The following is a 22,573-nucleotide window of genomic DNA, read 5'->3' as shown; positions in this document are numbered from 1 at the left end:
ATTAGACTACTTTTGAATATAAGATTTCTACCCATGCTGTATTTTCTTCGTGTTTTTTTTACTCAACTTATTGGTAAAATTTCTTATGCCTTCAAAATTCTTCTACAGCCATTTCCAAGAATGTAGAAGTTCAGCATAAATTATATTCTGATCCAGCACTGAACAGAAAAGGAATACAGTTTCTGAAAGCACTGAGTTAACAAATCCATACCTACCTGATTTCAATTTTGTATTCAGGTATGCTCTGCTGTGCTGTAGGACCAGAAGCACCAGCACTGTCAGCACTACGCTGCACAGCATTCCTCAAAGCACGCAGCTTAAATGGAAAAAAAAAAAAAAAAGAATTAACAGCATGACATTTATGAGGCATACAGTACAATACACCTCTGAATGTCCTGCTTCTTTAATTAGAAAATTATGGTTTTGCTACGTCTGATTTTTTAAGGTGAAATTCTAATTTGGGTCCCTAGAGACTCGTACCACTGTGTCAGACCTAGACAAAGGGGCAAGACAGATTCTGAGAGCTCAGCAAAGAGAAGAAAAAAAAATAAAAAGGTGAGCACAGAAAAATACAACAAACACCCACAACAAAACAAAAGCTTCTACAAGAGCTCACTGGGATGAAAATGTACCACTAAAGGTAAGTCCAGGAAGTGAAGAAACAAGAAGAATGAGGGGATATGATGAGTGAGTTACAGAAGCTGGGCAACAGCACAAAAAAATTTAAGTGTAACATACTGCATTTTACAACTGAAAGACCGGAAAGTTTGGAGACAGGCCTGGGAACAACAGCTTGGGTCCAAATATACTTCTGAAACCATATTTTGATTACAAGGGGCCCCACCTTCAATTACCATTAGAAGATATGCTCAACAGAATTACAGGGGTTGGAAGGGACCTCTGCAGATCATCAAGTCCAACCCCCCTGCTAAAGCACATTTCCTACAGTAGATTACACAGGAAGGGGTCCAGGCACATCTTGAGTATCTCCAGAGAAGGAGGCTCCACTCTCTTTCTAGAGACCTGTTCCAACGTTCTGTCATCTTTGCAATAAACAATTTATTCCTCACATCTCTATGCAACTTTCTGTGTTCCAGTTACTGCTTGTTACCCCCGTCACTGCTGACCACTAAAAAGAGCCTGGCCCCATCCATTTGTCTTCCACACTTTTGATATTTATAAACGGTGATGAGATCTCCTCATGAAGTGAGTAAATACAAGATGCATTCTCCTAAAGCAGCTGTCCAAAAATTATACACGGCTGTGAAGACAAAAGAACACAGAAGACTGACTACAGGAGATAAATATAAGAAAGAGTGGTGTGATAGGAAATAAATAGTTGTCACATTGTTGTAGTTTCTCTGAGTGTTGATAATACTGAATGTAAAATCAGAATGGCTAGCAGATCTGCTGGAAACGAAAGCAAATACAACCAAAGTAGGAGCAACGAAATTACAATCAAGGAACAGTCTGTTTAAACAAACTGAACAAACTAGAGAGATGGTACAAATAAAGACAAGTGAGCATATCACTGAAAACATACATTGGCATACGTACTACAAATGAATCCCATTGGCACTTGAAGAAAAAGAAGATTTCAAGACAGATTTTGAAACAAAGAATACCTGATTCCAAAATGAGGACCAAAAGGTCCTAGTATCTAACCTAAACCTCCCCCCATCTCAGTTTAAAACCATTCCCCCTTGTCCTATCACCACCCACCCACTTAAACAGTCATTCCCCCTCCTGTTTATACACTCCCTTCAAGTACTAGAAGGCCACTACAAGGTCTCCCAAAAATACCTTGTCTGTGAGAAGTTCAGTAAGATTCTTCTGTTTTCTGGCTAAATACTGATCATATAACTGAGCCAGTTTAGCTGCTAACACATGTTCACGGCTAAAACAGGGATGATGTGTGAATATTAGTCCAGAAATATCAATATCCAATTGAAAGGGCCCCTGAAAATCTCCAGGTCCAACGAGATATTGATTGGCAGCTGTTGTTTTTATTGCCTGAAAGGAAATAAATAAATAAATAAATAAATAAATGGATTTACAAGTTCCAAGACTTAAACTGTAAAATAGTTGAGGCTCCCAGTAACAACATAAATTGAAAATACCTACTTTTCTATAGATTGTTTCAAGTTCTGGTACAATGCCTTCTTCCAATGAGAATACTGGAGGCCTAGTGGAAGACTGTCTAATTGGATTAGGCAATGCTAAGATTCTGCCATCATCACCAAACCACTCTTTCCCCTGCAAACAAAGATAAAATATATTGTTTCTTCCATATCTAAATGACTTGTAAAAAACAACTATGAAAGAAAAGGTGACTATGAACTATTTCTGACTAAAGACAAGCTTTAGAACCACAGAGTCACAGAACCAAGAGCTTGCTCAAATATATTTACTTTTTTCTTTCAATGTTGAACGTTAACTGACTCAGAAAAGAAAAAAAAAAAAAAAAAAAAAAAAAAATCAACAACACTTCACAGAATCACAGAAGTGTAGGGGTTGGAAGGGACCTCCAGAGATCATGGAGTCCAACCCCCCTGCCAAAGCAGGTTCCCTACAGCAGGTCGCACAGGTCGGCATCCAGGCAGGTCTTGAACATCTCCAGAGAAGGAGACTCCACCACCTCCCTGGGCAGCCTGTTCCAGTGCTCCGTCACCTCACTGTAAAGAAGTTCTTGCGCACATTTGTGCAGAACTTCCTATGCTGCAGTTTCCGGCCGTTTCCCCTTGTCCTGTCTCCACTCATCACTGAAAACAGTCTGGCCTCGCCATTCTGCCCCCCACACCTTAGACCTGGATCAGGTCCCCTCTCAGTCTTCTTTTCTCAACGCTGAACAGACCAAGTTCACTCAGCCTTCCCTCATAGGAGAGATGCTCCAGGCCCTTCACCATCTTCGTGGCCCTCCGCTGGACTCTTTCCAAGAGATCCTTGTCTTTTTTGTACTGGGGAGCCCAGAACTGGACACAGTACTCCAGATGAGGCCTTACAGGGCAGAGTAGAGGGGGAGGATCACCTCCTTCGACCTGCTGGACATGCTCTTTTTAATGCACCCCAGGATGCCATTGGCCCTCTTGGCCACAAGGGCACACTGCTGGCTCATGGCCAACCTGTCATCCACCAGGACACCCAGGTCCCTTTCCGCAGGGCTCCCCTCCAGCAGGTCATCCCCCAACCTGTACTGGTGCATGGAATTATTCCTCCCCGGATGCAAGACTCTACATTTGCTTTTGTTAAACCTCATCTGTTTTTTTTTTCTGCCCAGCTCTCCAGCCTGTCCAGGTCTCGCTGAATGGCAGCACAGCCTTCAGGCGTGTCAGCCAATCCTCCCAACTTCGTATCATCAGCAAACTTGCTGAGGGTGGCCATTATCCCCTCATCAAGGTCATTGATGAAGATGTTGAACAAGACCGGACCCAGCACAGACCCCTGAGGAGCACCTCTAATTACAGGCCTCCAACCGGACTCTGCACCACCACCAACAACCCTCTGTGCTCTGCCAGTCAGCCAGTTCTCAACCCACCTCACTGTCCACTCATCTATCCCACACTTCCTCAGCTTTGTTATAAGGATGTCATGGGGGACAGTATCAAATGCCTTGCTGAAATCAAGGTAGACTACATCCACTGCTCTCCCCCCATCCACCCAGCCAGAGACAACATCATAGAAGGCTACCAGGTTGGTCAAGCACGACCTCCCCCTTGTGAACCCATGCTGACTACTCCTGATAACCTCCTCTTCTTCCAGTTGTCTGGAGATGACATCCAGTACAAGCTGTTCCATCACCTTTCCAGGGACAGAGGTGAGGCTGACTGGCCTGATATTTAAACTGGCCTTCATATTTAAACATTGTATTTTCTTAAATGGCTAGAATTCAAAGAATTGTTGTTTCGACTGCCACCCACAGCTTTAAATTGGAATATAAAAATTATAAGGCAAAGAATCATAAAACTAAACAACAGCTCAGAGCGATCCTCTCTCCAAACATCTCTCAACTTCTCTAGTCTAGAACCTGAAACCCAAATTAATTAAGGAGCAGCATCTATAAAACAGATGAGGTGATGATTGCTATCCATGCTTCACAGATGAACCACTGACCTAATTCATCTCTTTGCTCTCATGAACAGAATCCAAGTAAAGTTTAAACCAGTGCAGTTGCTGAAAGATGCTAGGCCCTCTTATGCACACCTGTTTTAAGTTGACTCTAGCTAGAGCCAAATACACTGATGTAATCACACAGTAAAGCAATCCAGAAAAAAAAGTGGTTGAAAACAGTCATCAATTCTAGACCTGAACTGCTTCATGAAAGAGCCTTTCCTAGCACAGGAGAAAGTCAGAGAAACTTCATGAAGGCTTGGTGCCATGATCACTTCTGACAATTGAAGAAGTGACTCAGTGAACCTTCTGGGTGCCTTCCAACTTCATAATTCTATGAACTATAAGAAAATATAGAGAGGAACTGCTATGCTCTAGTTTGAATGCATACTAACCTACACACCACTTAGTACAGCATAAAATCTACCAAAGCACCTTCTCAGGCTATCCTATCAGCTACTCTATAAATCTTAAACACAACCAGATAATTTACATAACATCTAATTACACTTACAGTCTGATCAATAAATTTCTACAGGTACATCACCCATGTTACCTTTACTGAACACAGATGATATTCCACACTGCTTTTGTTATGATCACACTACATCACTACAGTGCCCAGTCCTGATTTTGTCTTTATACACATCACTAGCTCCCTTCTTATTAAAACATCAAATTATATTTACTCCCATTTTAGAGGAAAATAAACTGTGGCACATACAAGCAAAGTGATCTGTTCCTCAACAAGCTCTGAGTGAAACCAAGATGACATCAGTTTTTTAAGACCCAATCTGACACCCTATACATTGGGAAACACTAAAATACACTCCAACAAAAATCCCCATTTCTTGAAGTCCAATATAGCCATACATTTTGAAGATGAAAGCCCCAAATTACCATGATTACCATGATGGCCCATAGAGTAGCAAAATCAAATACTGATAACGAAGAAGTCTGAAGACAGCTAAGAATACAATGATGACTTACTTGCTCCTGTCTCAGAATTCTGTTTTCCAAAATATTTTGATTAGATGGTGATACAAAGGGCCTTTCTTCTGCATAAAGACCCTCATCCTCAAGGTACCTAGGCTGCATGTTTTCAGGCATCTTCTGAGAAGTAGGCACTAACAAGAAATTATACATAAATCATGTGAAAGATCTTAAAACTGCCATTCTAGTTTGCTTATTCTGTAACAGCCTATGCTGTGCATTCTTTAAATAAATGGTATTCCATATTGAGCGTGCTGCCAGCAGTATATTCATTCCTAAGTAAAATTTTAAAAAGTATATAACAGAAATAGGTCATTTTCTTTATCAGGACAGATCCACAGGTTAATTCTATCACAGAAGTATCACAGATCCTCCAAACAGATCATTAAACATTTGCTTTAAATATTCTTTCAATCAATCAGTGGAGTTTCATTTTAACAGATTCTTTTCTAACCCTGTTAAACCTTTCCAGCAGTAACAATTGATTACACAAACATTTTGAAGCCAATCTCAGATAAAGCAAAGCTTTAACTACTATTGCTAGTTTGGTTCAGGCTACTCTTGTACAAAACCCAGAACATGCATAAAAACTCATGATAACTAGTAATGGCAGGCAAGATTCTTTAAACACCATTTGCAGCATAACTTCACTGGTGTGTATGTGTGGGCTTAGTACTTTTTTAAAGAGCAGTCTCTGCCTGCATCCAAGTGAGTAATTATACCAATAGAACAGTAGGTACAGCAATCCTCTACAGCAAAACACAGCAGAACACACTGGAAGCAGTCAGAACTCAGATGCAAGACATGAAAAAGGAGAGGAACCAAATGTCAAAATTTTGGTACTTCGTCCCAAGCTGTCCTGGTATCATTTTAGTTACCTATCATTACAAAAGTCATTTCTGTTTCTTTCACTTCAAACATTAAATAGCAAGTAATACCCTTACATCACAGAAATCCTAATGTTACATACACAGAATCACAGAATCATTAAACGACTCTTGGCAAGCTTGTCATATGGAAAGAAATTACTGATGTGTTCAAGTAAATACCACATATTATGCAGCACATGAATCACTTTTAGTATCCTACACTGTAACCTGCTGTATATGCTAAATAACAGCTAAAGCCCAGTGAAAAAGGGGCCAGCCACCTTCCATTTACCACAGAAGGCACTACATTATACTCCAGAGCAACCAAAGTGCCAGCACAGCACATGATGGCGATTTGTGAAGGTTTGCATATCACTGTTAGCACATTTGGTCAGATCTTTTCAGACACAGACTTACTGGATGATCAGTGTCAAACACAGCCCTTAAGTCTCTCCCTGCTGCCAGTCAGATACACAATTTTTCAGTAGATCAAAGAGTGCAATGCTACGCAAAGTCCAGGAGGAAAACTGAATGCACCAGCTTCATACCTGTCTGCATGCTGGGAACGAACAGAAATTCTTTCTCTTTTTGCAGTTGTTCAGAGTATCTTTCACACTCAGCAGGCTTCATTACTAGAAAATCTTCATCTGCCTGTCCCATCATGAACAGATCAGCATCTTTAACTAGGCGTGCATCTTCATCCTATATTCAGGTGCAAACATCACCATTAGCTCACCTATTTCTTAAAGTAGAGAATTTTACAAAGTACACTTTCAGAACTTTTAAGGAAACAAAAGCTGCCATTTTGTATCAGATAATTAAAATTAATTCAAGTCTGATTAAAATTATGAACATTTATTCTATAGCTCACACCGTTTCATCCTCCTCTTGTTCTTCCTCATGGGTTTCTACATATTCTTCTGCCTCTTCTTCATTTAATTCACTCCTTTTCCGTGCTCCCGCCTTTATACCCTCTGGTTCAGGATCAAAATTGAAGGTAAAGAAATTATATGCTTCTTCAGCAGAAGGATAATCATTCTGGGCCTGTGAAAAGAAAAAAAAGGTCACATAAAAATGTTTTTAAAGAAACTTAAAGCAAGCAGAACTATCTTTCCATTAATATTAGCAGTAACGGCAAGTATAAACACTTGTTACTGGATAGCTATTTGCTCTGGAACAGACCCCACACAAGTGCTCTAAATGATTTAAATATTTTTAGATATCAATGAGAAGAACAACGTTTTAAATTCTGGCTACAATGCAGATATCATTATATAATGGTGGATAATAAAAATGCAGACGAATCACTTAAAGATAAATTTATAATTGTATTTTGCCTGTGCAAGACTGAGACACCTGTGAGTGTTACGATGAAAGCTCCCATAGAAGAATGAACATGAGCATTTTTTACTATAAACATTTGTGTTCCTTTAACTAAGAGTTGGTTTCAGTTCATAGGATTTTAAAAGGAACATTTTCCTCCAAGCTCCACAAATTGTGTACAGATGGATATACTTCATTTATAAAATTAAATAACCCCATGTCATTCTTATGTTTGGTTTCCATCTCATACTCCAATTCTAGGCATACGCTGTTGGAGAATTTTTAAATTACACAAACTCCTTTTCATTGCTCAAGACCAAATTCTGCTTGCTTACTCAAACAGAATCAGAAAGCCTGATGCTTAAATAAAATTAATGTCAGTTATTGAAATGAAAGAATTGGTACTTACCTCTGACTTCTGCTTGAGTTTTTTCACGGAATCAGAAAACTTTATTTTTGATGACAAGAGAGATTCATCCCTCATCTCTTCAAGTTTATCACCAGACTGAACCAAAAAAATACATAAATTTTAACACAACGGTTCATCAAAAAAGCAAGCAACCAACAAACTACAGCTGAATACTGATTTGATTAGATGTTACCCCCTGAGGGGAGAAACGAGAAATCTGCCCATCCCAGGGGCTGGAGAAAGGAGAGGCTGACAGAGAGCTCAAGCCTGGAAGCTGAGGTAGTGCTGCTGGTTGCCCAACAACACTGCCTACAGGGAGAACCAATGAGCCCAAGGCCAGCTACATCAACTGTCTCTGTTGAAATAAGGAATAATGTATTTGCCATCTGAAAAAAAAAAAAAAAAAAAAAGCACTCTCTATTGCTTGGGTGCCTGAATACAAACTTTTTTTTCCCCCCTCTCAAACAATTATTGTAGGCTACTCTGAAACCCTGTGGATGACATTCTCCTGCCTTCTCAAGAAAGGAAATAGCACAGTTGTCCTCTCCCTCCTTTCTGAAGCTGCAATCCAGGCATGCCCACCTCACAGCCTGTGTGTGGCCCAGCACAGCTCACAACACAGCCTGTCCTTTCCCTGCTCCAAGTGCCATCATGGCAGCAGTTCTGCGCTGCTGAGTGGCCAGGCACAATCATCACTCAGCACCAAGGGAACACTGGTGCACTAGGAACCCCGTGTGGGTTGAAACCAGGACAAAGGGAAGGTTCAGTGCAGTGCTAACTCAGCTGATGGATTTTGTTACACTTGCTAAACACAGTCCTATGAACAGCAAAAAATATGCAGCCATGCTTTCTGTTTTGATAAAGGAATTTGTGAATAGGTTTCAAGACTGCAAAAAAAAAAAAAAAAAAACCTATCACCCATTATTTCGGTTTATTTGCATTTTCAGTCAGCACAAATACATTACTTGTGAATGTTCATATGGAATGCATGGAGTTGCAATCTAAAATTTGATCACGTTTCTTTAGTAGACTTTTACAAGACCTCTCTTCTCAGAGAGAAATATCCCTCACTTCACAGTTACACCTCACTCACACCACTGCTTTTTGGCAGCATTTACACTTGTGGACAATTACTGTCAAGGATGAAGCACAAGAAGAGTAAAATTTCAACAAAAATTTCTGATGAACACTTTGAGAGCTCACTAAAAATTGCAGCCAGTGCCATCAAACCAGTCTGATGCATTAGTTTCACAAACACATCCCACTAAATTTTCTGCTTTTATTGCTCTCTTTTTATAGGTTCTAATAAAAAACATAAAATAAGTTTTGTTACTTTATACACATTAATGTTATTCTATGTTTAATGACAGCTGCTCCAAAACTAACAAAGAATATCCGTGCCAGTTTTACAGGTATAAACTTTGTTAGTTGGTTAATACAGAATTACTTTTCTAACAAAGAATATGCTCACACTAAAAATATATATATACAGAAAATAGTGACAAGGAAATGTAAATACAGTGCAATGACAAGGCTAACCTGTAGTGGTTACAACATTTAGCAACTCCACTATGTAAATTCATGTGAAGCTATCATAGAGCGCCCCTTTCTCTAACAGTAACTTAAATACTTCAAGGTATCTTAAACAACACAAGTAATGAGCCTGTAAATGACAAGTTTAACAGGATACCTACACTGTAATTAAAGAAAAACAATTATGGTTAAACATGTACATTAAAAGCAGTAATTGGGGAGGTTCCTTTTAACAAAAGCGAAAGATATAATTTCAGTCACAACAAAATGGATGAAACTGATCTTCTGTAGTTGAGCCCTTACCCCTTCATCCAATCTGAGTTCTGCTTTCCTTTCTCTGATGCTTTTTAAATGCCTTGGCCGTGGACCCGGGTCTTCTTGAGATAAAGAAGCTTCTGCTTTTGACTAAGCAAACGAAAAAAAAGCTCAGTGGCAATATAAAATGTAATAACACCAAAGCTACAGTAATTCCCAGGAACTCAACATCTCATGCATGCTTGCATTAGGGACTGAATCTTTTATTTATAATAATCAGCTTAAGTGCTTTTTAGACCTAGATGTTAATACTCCTTATTAACCCACAGAGTAAACTTGCAAGCAAATCGACTCATTTCAAAAGAGCGTTAACAACGTTTTTGATGCAAATATACAAGAATCTTGTAACAATTTCATAATTTTAATTATTACAAAGAATAACACAACTGAAATATAAACCTCAGAAAAAAAAACAACACACCACCACAGCATGAGAAAGTCACTGGAAAAATAACTGCACCAAAGAATCAATCAAATATTAATTCAGCCTTAGAAATACAAAAGCAGATCCAATCAGCCACATGTAACACTAGGAAAGCAAACTGAAGCTGTTGGTACTTCAAAGAAGAAAGCCAACCAAAGAACTTGAAGGTCACATACCCTGGCTGCTTTTAGTTTCTCTCTCATACGCTCCCTGATGGAAAGTTCTGAAAATCCCATTCTTGATGTAGAAGGCACAGGGGGCAAGCCTGAAAGAGAAAACACACAGTGACACCATCAAATGGGTTGTTTTGTAAAAGACATTTTAAATTATGTAAGATAAGCTTATTTATAGCCCACAGACTCCCATGTTCCAACAAAAAGCATGAGGAAGTAGAATTGTGTTTGTTTTTGCAATTCAGACCTTACAGACTATTAATTTAAATGCCTTAGTTGCAACAAATCTAGCTTTTACAATGTGCTCTTACAGAATTCCTATTTGTTGTAGCCTTTAAATTAGCGTTCCCAGAAAGTCCAGACTTTTCTTTCCAAAATATAAAGTGAATAAGAACTCATCTCCAATCAAACTTATCAAGACCTCACTTTCATTTGAGGGTAGATGGGATTCCCTCCCCTCATCTTCTACACCAGACAGATAATGATCTCCTGTGGCAGATTCAAGCCACTCCTGTAGAGCAACCTCATACCCTACTGTGTACCTCAATTTCTAAATAGAAAAGATAAATAATTATCCTGGTGTTTATAAAAAAGCTATGGTCTTGGGGACAGAAACACAAAGGAGAGGACGCCTACAACCCACCCTCTCATACAAAATGATTAAGTGTACACTATAAATGAGATTGCATGTGCAACCAAATGGCTGAAGTTCTGCCAGCTTTCTGTATTGAGCAGAACTATGTTTGTGCTCTACATGTTACTTGGAGGCAGCACCCATTTCCCTTCCATTGGGCTGCACTGCCACATTAAGAGGCTCACATTTATCCTCTTCACAAAACCCTCCAGGATATTTTAGCAGAAAATTGCTTAGAAAACTAACAGCTTGAAAAGTGATCAGTTCAAGGCTTCTCTTATTGAAAGAATTCATTAATTTCTTCATTAATGAAACAGATTCTAGTTGTATAGTTTTCTCCTCATCTGCCAGTTTGAACCAGCTTGTTTGCAGATATTTAGAAGACAGTAAGAAACAACAGCAGGCCTATATGAGCCAAGATGAAGTTGTCAAGCCAACTGTTCTTCAGCAGGCATTTTATCCAGCCCTGGGATGGTTTAGGAAAAAAAAACAAACAGGTTCTGAGTATGCACTGTAGAAAATGTCTGCCATTGGGAAATACTTTGTCACAAAGAGGTGGATACAGAGGGGGACCTGGAAGTCACTAGAAAACTACGTTTAAAAAGATGAGCAAGTAACAGCTGTTAAATTCAAAGTCCATACTGTTTAGGTATTCTCAGAATCTGCTGAAATGACGATTCTGTGTACAAGATGTGCAGGCAAAGCGTATCAGAAGTCTCATTTACGGATGGACTTCACTCTTAATTTCTGGAAATAAGGAAAAAAAATCCTTTCACAGAACTCTGTTCTGCTTTCTGTTTGTTTTACTACCTTGAGGCATTCAAGGCCAGGCTGGATGTGGCCCTGAGCAGCCTGGTCTAGTGGTTGCACATAGCAGGAGGATTGAAACTAGATGATCACTGTGGTCCTTTCCAACACAGGCCATTCTATGATTCTATGAAATTGAAGCCTACAGAAAGTTCCTGCACACAGAAAGGCCGTGTGTCATCCAGAGAGGGAAATGACAGACTTAATTACAATATAAAAAGCCTCCAAAATCAGCTGTGGAATATCCATCATTGCAAGTCTCCATGGTATTTTTTGTGTTTAAAGCGATCCTAATCCAGTGTGTAAAACCATAATATACTTCATTGAAGCAACTGTTTCATTTCAATTTCATCCCAATTAATGAAAAATGCCAAACAACAGATAAGAATCTGCTTTCAATTTTCTGAAATACGTGACAATTCCCTGTAAATGCTTTCAGACAAGCCAGGTTAAAGTGAACAACGTAAACATTCAAAAACAGCACAGAAATACTCAGCTATCACATACAGCATCTGCAGAACTGATGTTCCACATGTAGAAAACTTTCTTCATGAATGAATCAATACCTTGTGATAACAGGGGAATGATGCTTTTTGTATGAAATGAAAAACACTTTAAGCCTTTAATAGTTGTGGCAAAACTAAATCAATGCATCAATTACTGCAAGACTCTGCAATTCCTTGGAAGAAAGATCACACAAACGTTTACTTTATTTCTCTGTGCATGGAATGTTATCCTGCTTGTGTGAATGGGCTCTACAGCCAATTTGTTGTTAGCTTTAAGATACACTTATGAAGCAGGAGAAAACAGACATTATGTTGCAAGATCACTTTTTCAGGACTGCATCAAAGCAGTTCACACTGTGTTTTACACTGGAAGCACCATTATGCTACGATGGATCTGTATTTCACTCCATACAGATATGACCTAGATACAAAGACAAAATTTGGAATTGTGATTTCTGACTGCTGGACTGATATATTGCCACATTTTTCAATTTAAGAAAGGTACACAGGCATCTAAAATGGCACAACATGACTGTATGGGAACTGCTGAATCACGGCCTGAACCTCTGATTGATCACCGGAGGCGAGCACTGAGTCAGCCCTGGGAGCACAGCTGAAGGCAATTCTCCTGTGCTGCCAGAAGGGGTGGAGCCTGGCTGCACCTCTCCTACACCCATTTAAGAGCTGGCTACCAGTGGAGAAAGATCTCTTCTGGAGATCTGCTCCGCTGGAGTTTCATAAGTGAGCTCAGGATATAAGTAAGCGTCCTATTTTTTCTGCTTTGGTGTAATAACTGCGTAGCCAAGCTCTCTGGTACATCTCATAACTATAACATCTGTACATTCATTAATTGTACGGTGACACTAAATGAAAAAAGTAAAGCTCTATCATTGGTTGCATCAGAAAAATCAAGAGTAAAGACTGACTGAACTGCTGAAGACCAACAGGAACAAACATCTGCTGTGACTATGAAAAGAAGAAATAGATACGTTATATATTTTAGGGAAAGTCTGCCATACTGGGACCAGAATGAGAATGTGAACATATAACTCGAGCATAGAAGAAAGCAAACCCTCGAGGGACATCACAAACTCAAAGTTCTGCAGCTGTTTACCATCATCCACTTGCATTAAAGTACAGTTCCTTTTTCATAGAAAAGTTTGTGTGTGTGTATTTTAACACCACAGCAGCACTACAAACAAGGAAGCAATACAAAAAGTGGAGAGCTATTCTTTCTTTAAGATGAGTGTCTTTGGAAAACAAACAAAACAGACTGATGAACTGTACTGCTATTAAGTGAACCACTTTAATTCAGATCACCACAAGCTCTCACTCTATCACAGCAAAGCTAACAGAACTCCAGAAAAGAGGGATTTCAGAAGAAATAACAGTGAAATTTTATTGAGTAAAATCTGAGGAAACAGAACACTTTTCAGAAGGGAACTAATGGCCAATTCTCCTTTCAGTGCACTGCTGTGCTGTTTATTCTTGGAAAAAGGTGTTTCTGTAAAATAAAACCACCATCACTAGAGGGTGTCTCTTGATTTCCTCCCAGGATCGATCCTAACAGCTGTTGGCCTGCAGCACATCCCTTCCTGGAACAAGCAGGCATAAAGATCTTCAAAGAGAAGCACACATTCCTACACCACAGGTGCCCACAACGAATACCATACCGGTAACATAAGCTCAAGGACAACACGTTTCACTTTGGCACTGATGATGAAAACCTGAAATGGGCGTGGGGTTTATTGACTCTTTAATTAGCTCTTTTATAGAGCCTATTTACGTGAGCCCGTAAAGCTCCGCAGTTGGATTCACAACGCTAACGTTCCCCGAGGTATTTGTTCAGCAGGGATATCACAGAGATTCCGCTACAGATGTCCGCCGTTACTGGGAGGTCCCACAAGGCTCCGTCCACTCGGCAGCGGGACGTTCGCTTCCCACGGCCTCGCCCGCGTCCCTCCCGCACGCCCTTTATCCCGGCAGAACGGAGGCGAGCAGCCCGTCAGCGACCGCGGGCATCACCGGGCTTCAGCCACAAAACACGAGCTTTACACTCAAACACGCAAATCCTTGGAAGGATCACGGAACACGGAAGCTCACGACAAAACTCTTTTAAAAGAGCGTGTTTGAAAACTGTACAATCGCTCAAGTCGGGAAGGCCCGCGCACACGTTCCCCCACGTAGCAACGCCAGCAGCGCAGCCCCGACCGCCCCGCCCCGCCCCGCCCGCGGCCGGCGGAGTCACTCACTGCGCAGCGCCGGAGGGGCAGCGGCCGCCGGCTCTGCTGCCATGTCGGCGGTGTTCTCTCGCTTTGCCCGCGGCTCGGCGGACCCGGGAGGTCCCGGCAGCTGGAGCGGGACAGAAACGAAGGGGAGAACGCATGGGTGAGGGGCAGTAGGAGAACGGGACGAGGCACGGCCGCCGGCGGTACGACCCCCGACCCCAAAGGGGAGGGGAAAAAGCGCGAGCGCGCATGCGCGGGTCGCGCTCAACGCCGTGTACGCGTGCGCAGCGGGCGCAGTACTCTCCCTCTCGCCCGCTGAGGAGCGGGGAGGATTAGGGCGCCGTGTGCGCTGCGTCCCGTCACGGGTGTTGTCGCTAGTCTACGAGAACCCTGTTAAGGAGCTTCCCTGTGCCTTTAGTAGGCCAAACAGTGGAACTCAGTGAAGTTAGAAAACACAGCCATGCATTTGTCTACTTACATCCCTAAGGCATCTTCCTTCGTTGCTCATCTCCTCGCACCAGTTGCCTGTGTCCACGGAGGGATTTGTTCCTCCTGCCATACCGATGGAGTTCTCAGTTCAAGCACGGTTGCTCCTAAAGTAGTTTTCCAGATCAGAAAGCAGGACAACTGTTTTTTTTACTTGAGACTAAATATGTTCAACTAGCGACTGAAAGATAAAGTAACCAACTTTACATACTTCTAACTAATTCTATTTTATATTGATGCAATTCACAGCATTATGGTAGCTAATGGTGGCATGTTTGCACAGGATTAAAGGGTAACTGCAAACCTGCATTAGGTACAGTAGTACTGATTGTATGGATCTGTGGGTTACATGAGCCTAACGGACACTACTGAGTTATTAATTATTTTCTTGTGTATACAAATGAGTGCCTGTCACTCAGTGAAATATCATACAAGCATTTGGGCTGGAAGGGACCTTGAAAGTCTGTCTAGTCCAAGTATCCTGCACTGAACAGGGACACCTACGGCTGGATCAGATGCTTAGAACCCCATCCAGCCTGACCTTGAGTGTCTCCAGGACATCTCTAGATGAGCTGTTATAGTGCCTCACTACCCATACTGTAAGAAAACGTTTCTTTACATCCACTCTACATCTCCATCTTTCAGTTTGAAACTATTTGCCCTTGTACTACCACAGCATGCCTTCACTGAATGCTACTATTGCTTCACCTCAGCTGTTTGTTCCCTCCCCCCCCACAGAAAGCTTGCACCAACAATATAGATCTACCACCCAACAGCAAAATTTAGTCTGTATTTTAAAAATCTTGAGAAATAACTCACAGGAGTAAAACACAGGAAGTTTTTCCATACCCTGCTGCACCTCCTTTAGCAAGAGTGCCTGCACAAATTATCCTATTTCACCATCCATTCTTTGTACTGGATATGTAAGCTCATGCATACTTTCCTCAAAGACTGCATCCAACCCAAGCAGTACTCTCTAACTGTTAGGAAATGCCTAGTGTAAAGGCAGAACAGGCAGAGGAGAAATGACTTTGTTATCTTCCACCTAAGCATATTCCCTGCTTTCCCCAAAGGATTTCCAGGTTGCTAAACAGCACCTTTAGCTTGCACAGGGAAGTGAACCTGCCCTAAGAGTGGTTTTGTTAGGCAAACAGGACACTCCCTAAGCACCTTTGCATTCACCTTAGCACCATTTATAACAGCACCTTGCACAAGTGTTAAGCATGATGTGCCTGCAAACTGCAGTTTCCTGGCTGCATGCAAATTTAATCAGATAACAGCTTTGTGACACAAAAATTGTAACACTGCAAGAAGCTGCAGCGTTTTTGTTGCTCAGCTCATAAACTTCTTTTTCATATCAAACTTTTATGTATCACATTTAAACAGTCTGCTGAAGGCAGATGAAAATGGAGAATGCTGGCAACAAACCAGAAGGGCCTTATGGCCACTTTCTTTAACAATTCTTTATCATTTCTTGAAATTAAGTACTAGAGCAGCACTAAAAAAAAAAAAGTAATGAACAACTGAAAGCAAGTACACTAAAGCTCTCCATTAGCTGTTTCTGCAGAGGCTGTTTCCAAAGCAGTAAAACTCCAAAACAAACAGAAGTTTCTCTAACTCCCCTTCACAAAATGAGTTACATCAGAAACACATGGAACACCACTCTGAGGGTTTTGGATTCCTAAACTGTCTCACCCATGAAAACCCACAGAACACTGTGATATGATATCTGAAGGAAAATAATTGTCTCCTACCTGGGTTTTCTGATACAGCAGCTGTGGGACTGCCAGCAGCCAAGCACAGCAGCCTCCCCTAGCAACAGGCTGCTCTGCTTTTTAAAGAGAAAGGCTCAGATTCTGCCCCTTCTGCCACTAAAGCCATTCTGGAAGACTTCTTTTGTTTTGTAGACAATTTTTTTTTTACAGTAAGAGGGAAAGAGAAAGCTATAAGTAAAATACAGGGAAGATGAAGAAGTGATTGCAGCTCCTGCTGACAGCACCTTATCCTAATCATTGCATTGGAGTAGAGGAAATCTGTCAGTGCTACCAGATAGTTTGTAGAAATGTGAATTGTCTTACATATGGTTCCTAATTTTTATAGGTACAAAGCAATTTATAGTATTCCTAAAAAATCTGGAAAGATCTTTTCTGCTGAGCCAGGTTGTTAAGAAGTAATTTCTTACAATAACATTTGCATCAGTATCTTTATAACAGCCAGAATAAACAACACTGTGGGTACTAAATGGAGTTGTTGCTAAACCTGTTTATAATTGCCCCTGTACAATCAGCCCCTGTAACTTCTGAAGGTCTGTTGCTGCAAAGCTTTAATAGCTGGAATCACATGAAAAGAGATGGCTGAATTGTCTCCTATTTCTGAAAGTGGTTATAAAAAGTCATGGGAAGAAGTAAACAGTCACAGAAGATGAAAGATCTGTAGTATGGACATTTAGTTAAATTAAGTGGAACTATCACAGCTAGAAGGAGCTGGCATGAGAATATTTTTCAAGAATGGAAATGTCAGGTTTTTGAAGGTGATGCGTCCAGTCCACAATTTCTGATATCTGCAAAGTCTGCAAATATGAACAGCATTATTAAGGAACATTAAAGTAGTACCCTAAAGGAATAGTGGGAACCTTTGCTTACCAGGATGAAAAGCTACTTAAAAACATGTCAGGATGGACATGACTCCACTCCCAGAAATAAGACAGAATTTAAGCCATATATGATTCCTGGAGGGGAGAAAAACACATTTATTTCAGTCAGCATCATAAAAACAGGGAAGCCCAGTGTCTTTGATTGCACTGTGCAGCAGATGCAGTGCTCCAAATGAGATGATGTGACAAGCTTTGCTGTGTTAGGTGCAGCACTGTCACTGATGTTTTGCCAAGCATGGCATTTGGAGCAGACAGAACCTGTGGGAGCTTGCAGAGGGAAACCATTATAAAAAGCAAAATGTTGATCTTTAGTGAAAGAGAGCCTTCAGGTTTTATGGCTGGGGCCATGGCTGTGGGCCTTGTTTTTGGTACTACCATCTCACCACAGCACCCTACATCTACTGCTCAGGGAGAGGCTGTGCTGGCTGCCCCGAATGAGGCAGGCCACAGGGTGATCTCACGAAATAAGATGTTGTTGTATTATTAGAATAGAAGTTTTGGCTACTGTAGGCAGCTCTGCAGTGATCTCAACCTCAGAGAGGTTACAAAGAAGAGAGAACAAACTCTGCTCAGCGTGATTATTTTAAACTGATTGCACCTCACTCCAGTATGACTGGATTCACAAATAAAATTCCTTGAAATTTGTCACACATGGAGGAAAAATCAGTGTTCACTTATCAGACCATCTGCCAGAAGATGCAGGTGGTGTGGAAAGGAGGAAAGCCTGCTGCTTTGGCAGCTGCAGCAGTGGTAGACAAGTTTTCAGATGATTAAAGAGGTTGTTTTTCAACTCAAAGTTTAAATCCCTTCCACTATCTTCCCAACCTAAGATTAATGCTCGTTTGAAAGTAAAGAATGAAAAGAGAATGCTGGTAAATGGTATTTTTTTTAAATATAATTCACTCATTTCTAGAAATCTCATCTGCATCTTGCTAAGAGTTCACTTTTGGAGCCTCTGGAGAAATACAATTATTTTGTTTTTCAGTAAATCAGTCTTTCTTGTCCGTTTGTTAATGTGACAAAAGCAAGGCTATCCTTTCACAGAAACAACTTTACGAACACAGTGTTATGCTTTATATTGTATTAAGGATTCTGACGGGCGCTTTAAGTTTGAAAAGCAACAATTTTATTATTTATTTGTAATTTATTTGTAATTTGTAATTGATAATCCTTAGAAATTCTTAAGTATGTTGACTTTGGGCACATGAATGAACTATCTAGCCCACCTTCACATACAGTAAAACCTTTGGGAGGACAGTCAAGTTACTGCACTCGAAGCTGTCCAAGGAGGAACTGGAGCATTACTTCATGAAAGGTCTGCCAAGAGGTCACTTGCATCATTATAAAGGTACTGCTGTGTTCTTCTCATCAATCCATATCTTCTGAGAGACGTGTAAATTGCAGTATTAAATTACACCAGTTCTTCCACTTATATTGTTGTCTAAGAGCAGCAATCATACTTCTGCCATCTGAAAGTTAAATGCTAACCTCAGTTCATCACTTAGATATAGGTAATATGAAGAGTCAGGTATCTTCTCCAGCCCCTTCCTTTCTTAAAGCAGGTATTCAATATGTTGTTGTCCAAACTGAGATTTACCCCACCTATTTCTCTGCATTGGTGACAGGAAAAGTAGCAACTAGTTTAGCCTAGGCAATGATGTTTTAGAGATTAATGTCAGAGAAGATAATTTCACACTAATGGTTTGGGCTGCAAGAACCATCTCCACATAGGAAAAAAACTTCCTTACTGCTCTTCCAGCAGGTAGTTGTTCAATCATATAAAAAAAATTGCACTCAGAATTGAGGGATATAAGCTCAGTGCCAAATAATCTGAAACAGTTTTGTATGTTTGATATTAAAATATAGTTGCATAACATGTTTAATTATTTTTTCTTTTGCCTTAGGAGGTAACTTTCATGAATTGATCGGATGTTTGCATCAGCATAAAACAAAGCATCACTGAGAACACTGAGATTTTCATCCAAGTGCTTGGAACTTTGTGCACATCAGCATGAGACGAATATGCCTCTGAAATTCAGAAATACTGACATAACCTCGATTTGGAGTGCTGAGTTTAGGAATGATGTGGAAAAGAACATAACCTCTGAATGCTCTGCAAGCTGAAGTATAAATGCTTTGTTCTGAAATGAATAATCGATTGTTAAAAGCAATGCATTACTCACTGAGAAAGATATTCCTATTGAATGAAACAGCACCAGTGCAGCTGAGCAGGTGAAATATCATCAGCCACTGTGATGCATTGCTTTCTCAACTCTATTTATGTTCTGTTTGCTTTCCTGTATTATTTCTTGGATAGGATTCACCACCTACTGAAATACATATATTAAATAAGCCATGCTTCCGCATAAAACTAAAGTTCCTACTGACTAAATTGCCTGCTATATCATTACAGTTATCCTGAGTATGAAGTACATGCCAATGGATAAATTAGACTGATGACTGAAGAGTGAATATTTTGGTAAATGTAAAACTGTATTCGGTAAATAATAACCTAGCAGGTGACTCATGGAAGGTAAATAAAAATGAAGTATTACATGAACTGCACCACTGCACCAGCTATAGAAACATACTCAGTAGGGAACACATTAAGGTGCTTTTTAGATTTTTGTATCTTTGCCATCGCCAAAACGCATAAATGCTGTTAGGCAGATTTATGAAGCTTTGAAGAATGCAGGTAATACTTTCGATCCTGATATGCATTAGTAGCTTTTTTCTCCATATTTTGTGAGCACAGAAAAAAATTCTTTAGGACGGGTTGTGTTTACTGCATCTGAAAAAATTATGGCAGCACAAATCATGTGGATATGAAAAGCAGTAGTGAGGAAAGTGAAGGTACTTATTCAAAGTAAGGGATGTAAGTTTACAGATGAAGTTTTCAGTATGATTATAATGTTTAATTAGCTATCTAGGTTAAAAATGTTTATCAACATGTGGCTGACATCTTTGTCACTCTACCACGTATAAAGAAAGCTTGAGAGATTAAAAGACTGTGGGGGCTATTTTGTTTCAAACAACTTTATTTTTGCTTATGTGTATCTCCATACATATATCCCAGGTAAATATATGTGGGGTTTTTTTTAATCTCAGGAATCTCAGGAACACTGAGATTGAAAGCTTCTGGGTGGTATCAGGTTTGTATGAGTTCTTGCGTCCTCCTTCAGAAAGCCTAAGAGGTTGTGCTACAGCAAATAATGCTTGCTTCTGGGAGTTTCTCCTGGTGATGCTATTTTTTCTCTGCTGATTGTAGACGAAGCGTAGATGACAAGTGTAGTGCAGATGCCTAACTTCATGTGCCACTATGGCACATACACTGTGTAGAAACCTAATTAACGTCAGATGTAATCCTAAAGGGATTCTTTGTTATTCCAGATCATCTTGAAACCAACCCAACCTATCCCCTCACCTGATAGCATAAACAGTGGGGAGACTTCAGCCCAAGGTATTTTCACTATAAATTCAAATGCAGACATAGGGAATATGTCTAAGGAAACGTCATGTCATCAAAGCTGATCTATTTTCGAGTAAAACAGCAGTAACAACTATGATTTACTTTAGGAAAATGTTTTGAGATTCTGAATAAGGGCAGGGACATGTGGTACTTGTGTACATATGTTGCCCATTCATGTAATAAAAAACTTCTAGCAAGAAACCTTTAAGTATAATTCAACAGAATTACTTGTTTTTAACAGTTCGTGCCAAAATACCAGACTGTTCAAGTAGCTACATAATCCAAATGGGAAATTTAGGGAAGCTAAAATGACTTTTCTATGATTGTACTAACATAAATTTAAAATTATTAAGCAGAGGGAGGCAATAACTCTTGGTTTGCCTGTACTCATGATGTCATTTTCAACACAGGTATGGTTAAAATATCTCTCTTACATTTCATTCATTTTTGTATCACAGGGAAGCAGTTTGCTCTTAGTTAGAAATGCAACCAGTAACTTTTCATTTTAATGCCATATTCTTTCTCTATTCAGTGGTGAAAATTTTGTTTTGTCTGAAAATGTCCAGATTTATTATAACCATCAAATATGTTTCTGACAGCCTGAAGAACATCTGTTGTGCTGTCATAAGGATGGTCTGTAGGAATTTTTTAATTTTGAAGATCTGAAATATCTGTAAGCTTCACAGTAATAAAGTTAATTTACATCTCCTAATATAAACTTTCTGTTGAGTCAAATGCTGTAGAACTATTTCCATATTACTTTGGTAAATTAAACATGTAATGAAATACTTTCATTAGTTGGGTTTTTTTTCAGAATGCATATTGTAGGTCCAATCCTGTATCTGTTGAATTATGTGTCCTGCACGTTATGTGTGCATAGTGATTGTCTGTTCTGACCTGTGGAACATCGCTGCTGAGAGCTGCTGTCTGTGCCTTGTATCATCAGCGCTGTTTGTGAGGAAGTGGCATAAATCGTTGATGTAGGAATGATGATTGGGCAGCATTTTGCACTCATTTTGTGCTAGACTTGCAGATGTGTAAATGATTGTACAGTACTGTGATAAACTGAGTCTGTAAATGTTCTCTTCCATATTTTCCACAAGAAACAGCGCATGTATAACACTAATAAATTAGATGCCAAGTTGGAAAAACATCCACTTTCATCTTCTACCACACTGTCAAATAAAATGAGGGTTGTACAGGCATTGCCAGTTTGATTTGTGAGCAGAACTTTGCACCTGTTCATTGCATAAGTAACAACCGTGTACTCAAAGGCGTGTGTGTTGTTGCATGGGAAAATAAGGGATTAGATGCAGGGTGCCCAGGTTGATATTCCATATGTAATTGCAGTGCATTGAAAACTATTTGCATAACTGTTAGAAATAACAAAGTTCTGTAAATCTGGGACTAATAAAACAAGATTGTAATTTCTTGCAAAGCAAGTACGCCTCTAAACATGCAGTTATAGATGGCCAGTCTTGACCTACAAGGTGTTAAATGCTGAAGAACACACGATTCTCCTAGCCAATTTTCACAATGATTGATTACTACCATTAGTAAAATGTGCTCTTGATTTCCAGTGGGAATTTATAGTTTCTCAGCAGTGGATCTTACCATGCCCTTGTCTGATGGAATGAAGTGACA

General features: G+C 40.0%; 1 protein-coding gene across 1 annotated transcript in view; it reads right to left on the bottom strand.

Annotated features, from left to right (window-relative positions):
* Positions 1-16,602, bottom strand: part of CC2D2A (coiled-coil and C2 domain containing 2A) — a 49,830-nt gene extending 33,228 nt beyond the window's left edge. The window contains exons 1-12 of the mRNA XM_052681460.1: positions 16,562-16,602; positions 14,800-14,914; positions 14,346-14,445; positions 10,150-10,238; positions 9,538-9,639; positions 7,702-7,797; positions 6,843-7,013; positions 6,518-6,671; positions 5,098-5,234; positions 2,125-2,256; positions 1,804-2,013; positions 216-316 (exon numbers count right to left, since the gene is read on the bottom strand). Coding sequence (XP_052537420.1) covers positions 216-316; positions 1,804-2,013; positions 2,125-2,256; positions 5,098-5,234; positions 6,518-6,671; positions 6,843-7,013; positions 7,702-7,797; positions 9,538-9,639; positions 10,150-10,238; positions 14,346-14,445; positions 14,800-14,880 — 1,373 coding nt within the window. The 5' untranslated portion in view covers positions 14,881-14,914; positions 16,562-16,602. The remainder of the gene's footprint in view (positions 1-215; positions 317-1,803; positions 2,014-2,124; positions 2,257-5,097; positions 5,235-6,517; positions 6,672-6,842; positions 7,014-7,701; positions 7,798-9,537; positions 9,640-10,149; positions 10,239-14,345; positions 14,446-14,799; positions 14,915-16,561) is intronic.
* Between the last annotated feature and the right edge of the window lie 5,971 nt (positions 16,603-22,573).

The sequence above is a fragment of the Tympanuchus pallidicinctus genome, unplaced genomic scaffold, assembly GCF_026119805.1.
Source record: "Tympanuchus pallidicinctus isolate F22 unplaced genomic scaffold, pur_lepc_1.0 scaffold2, whole genome shotgun sequence".
NCBI lineage: Eukaryota > Metazoa > Chordata > Aves > Galliformes > Phasianidae > Tympanuchus > Tympanuchus pallidicinctus.
Note: the sequence above shows the minus strand (reverse complement) of the source record. Positions and strands in the feature narration are given on the sequence as shown.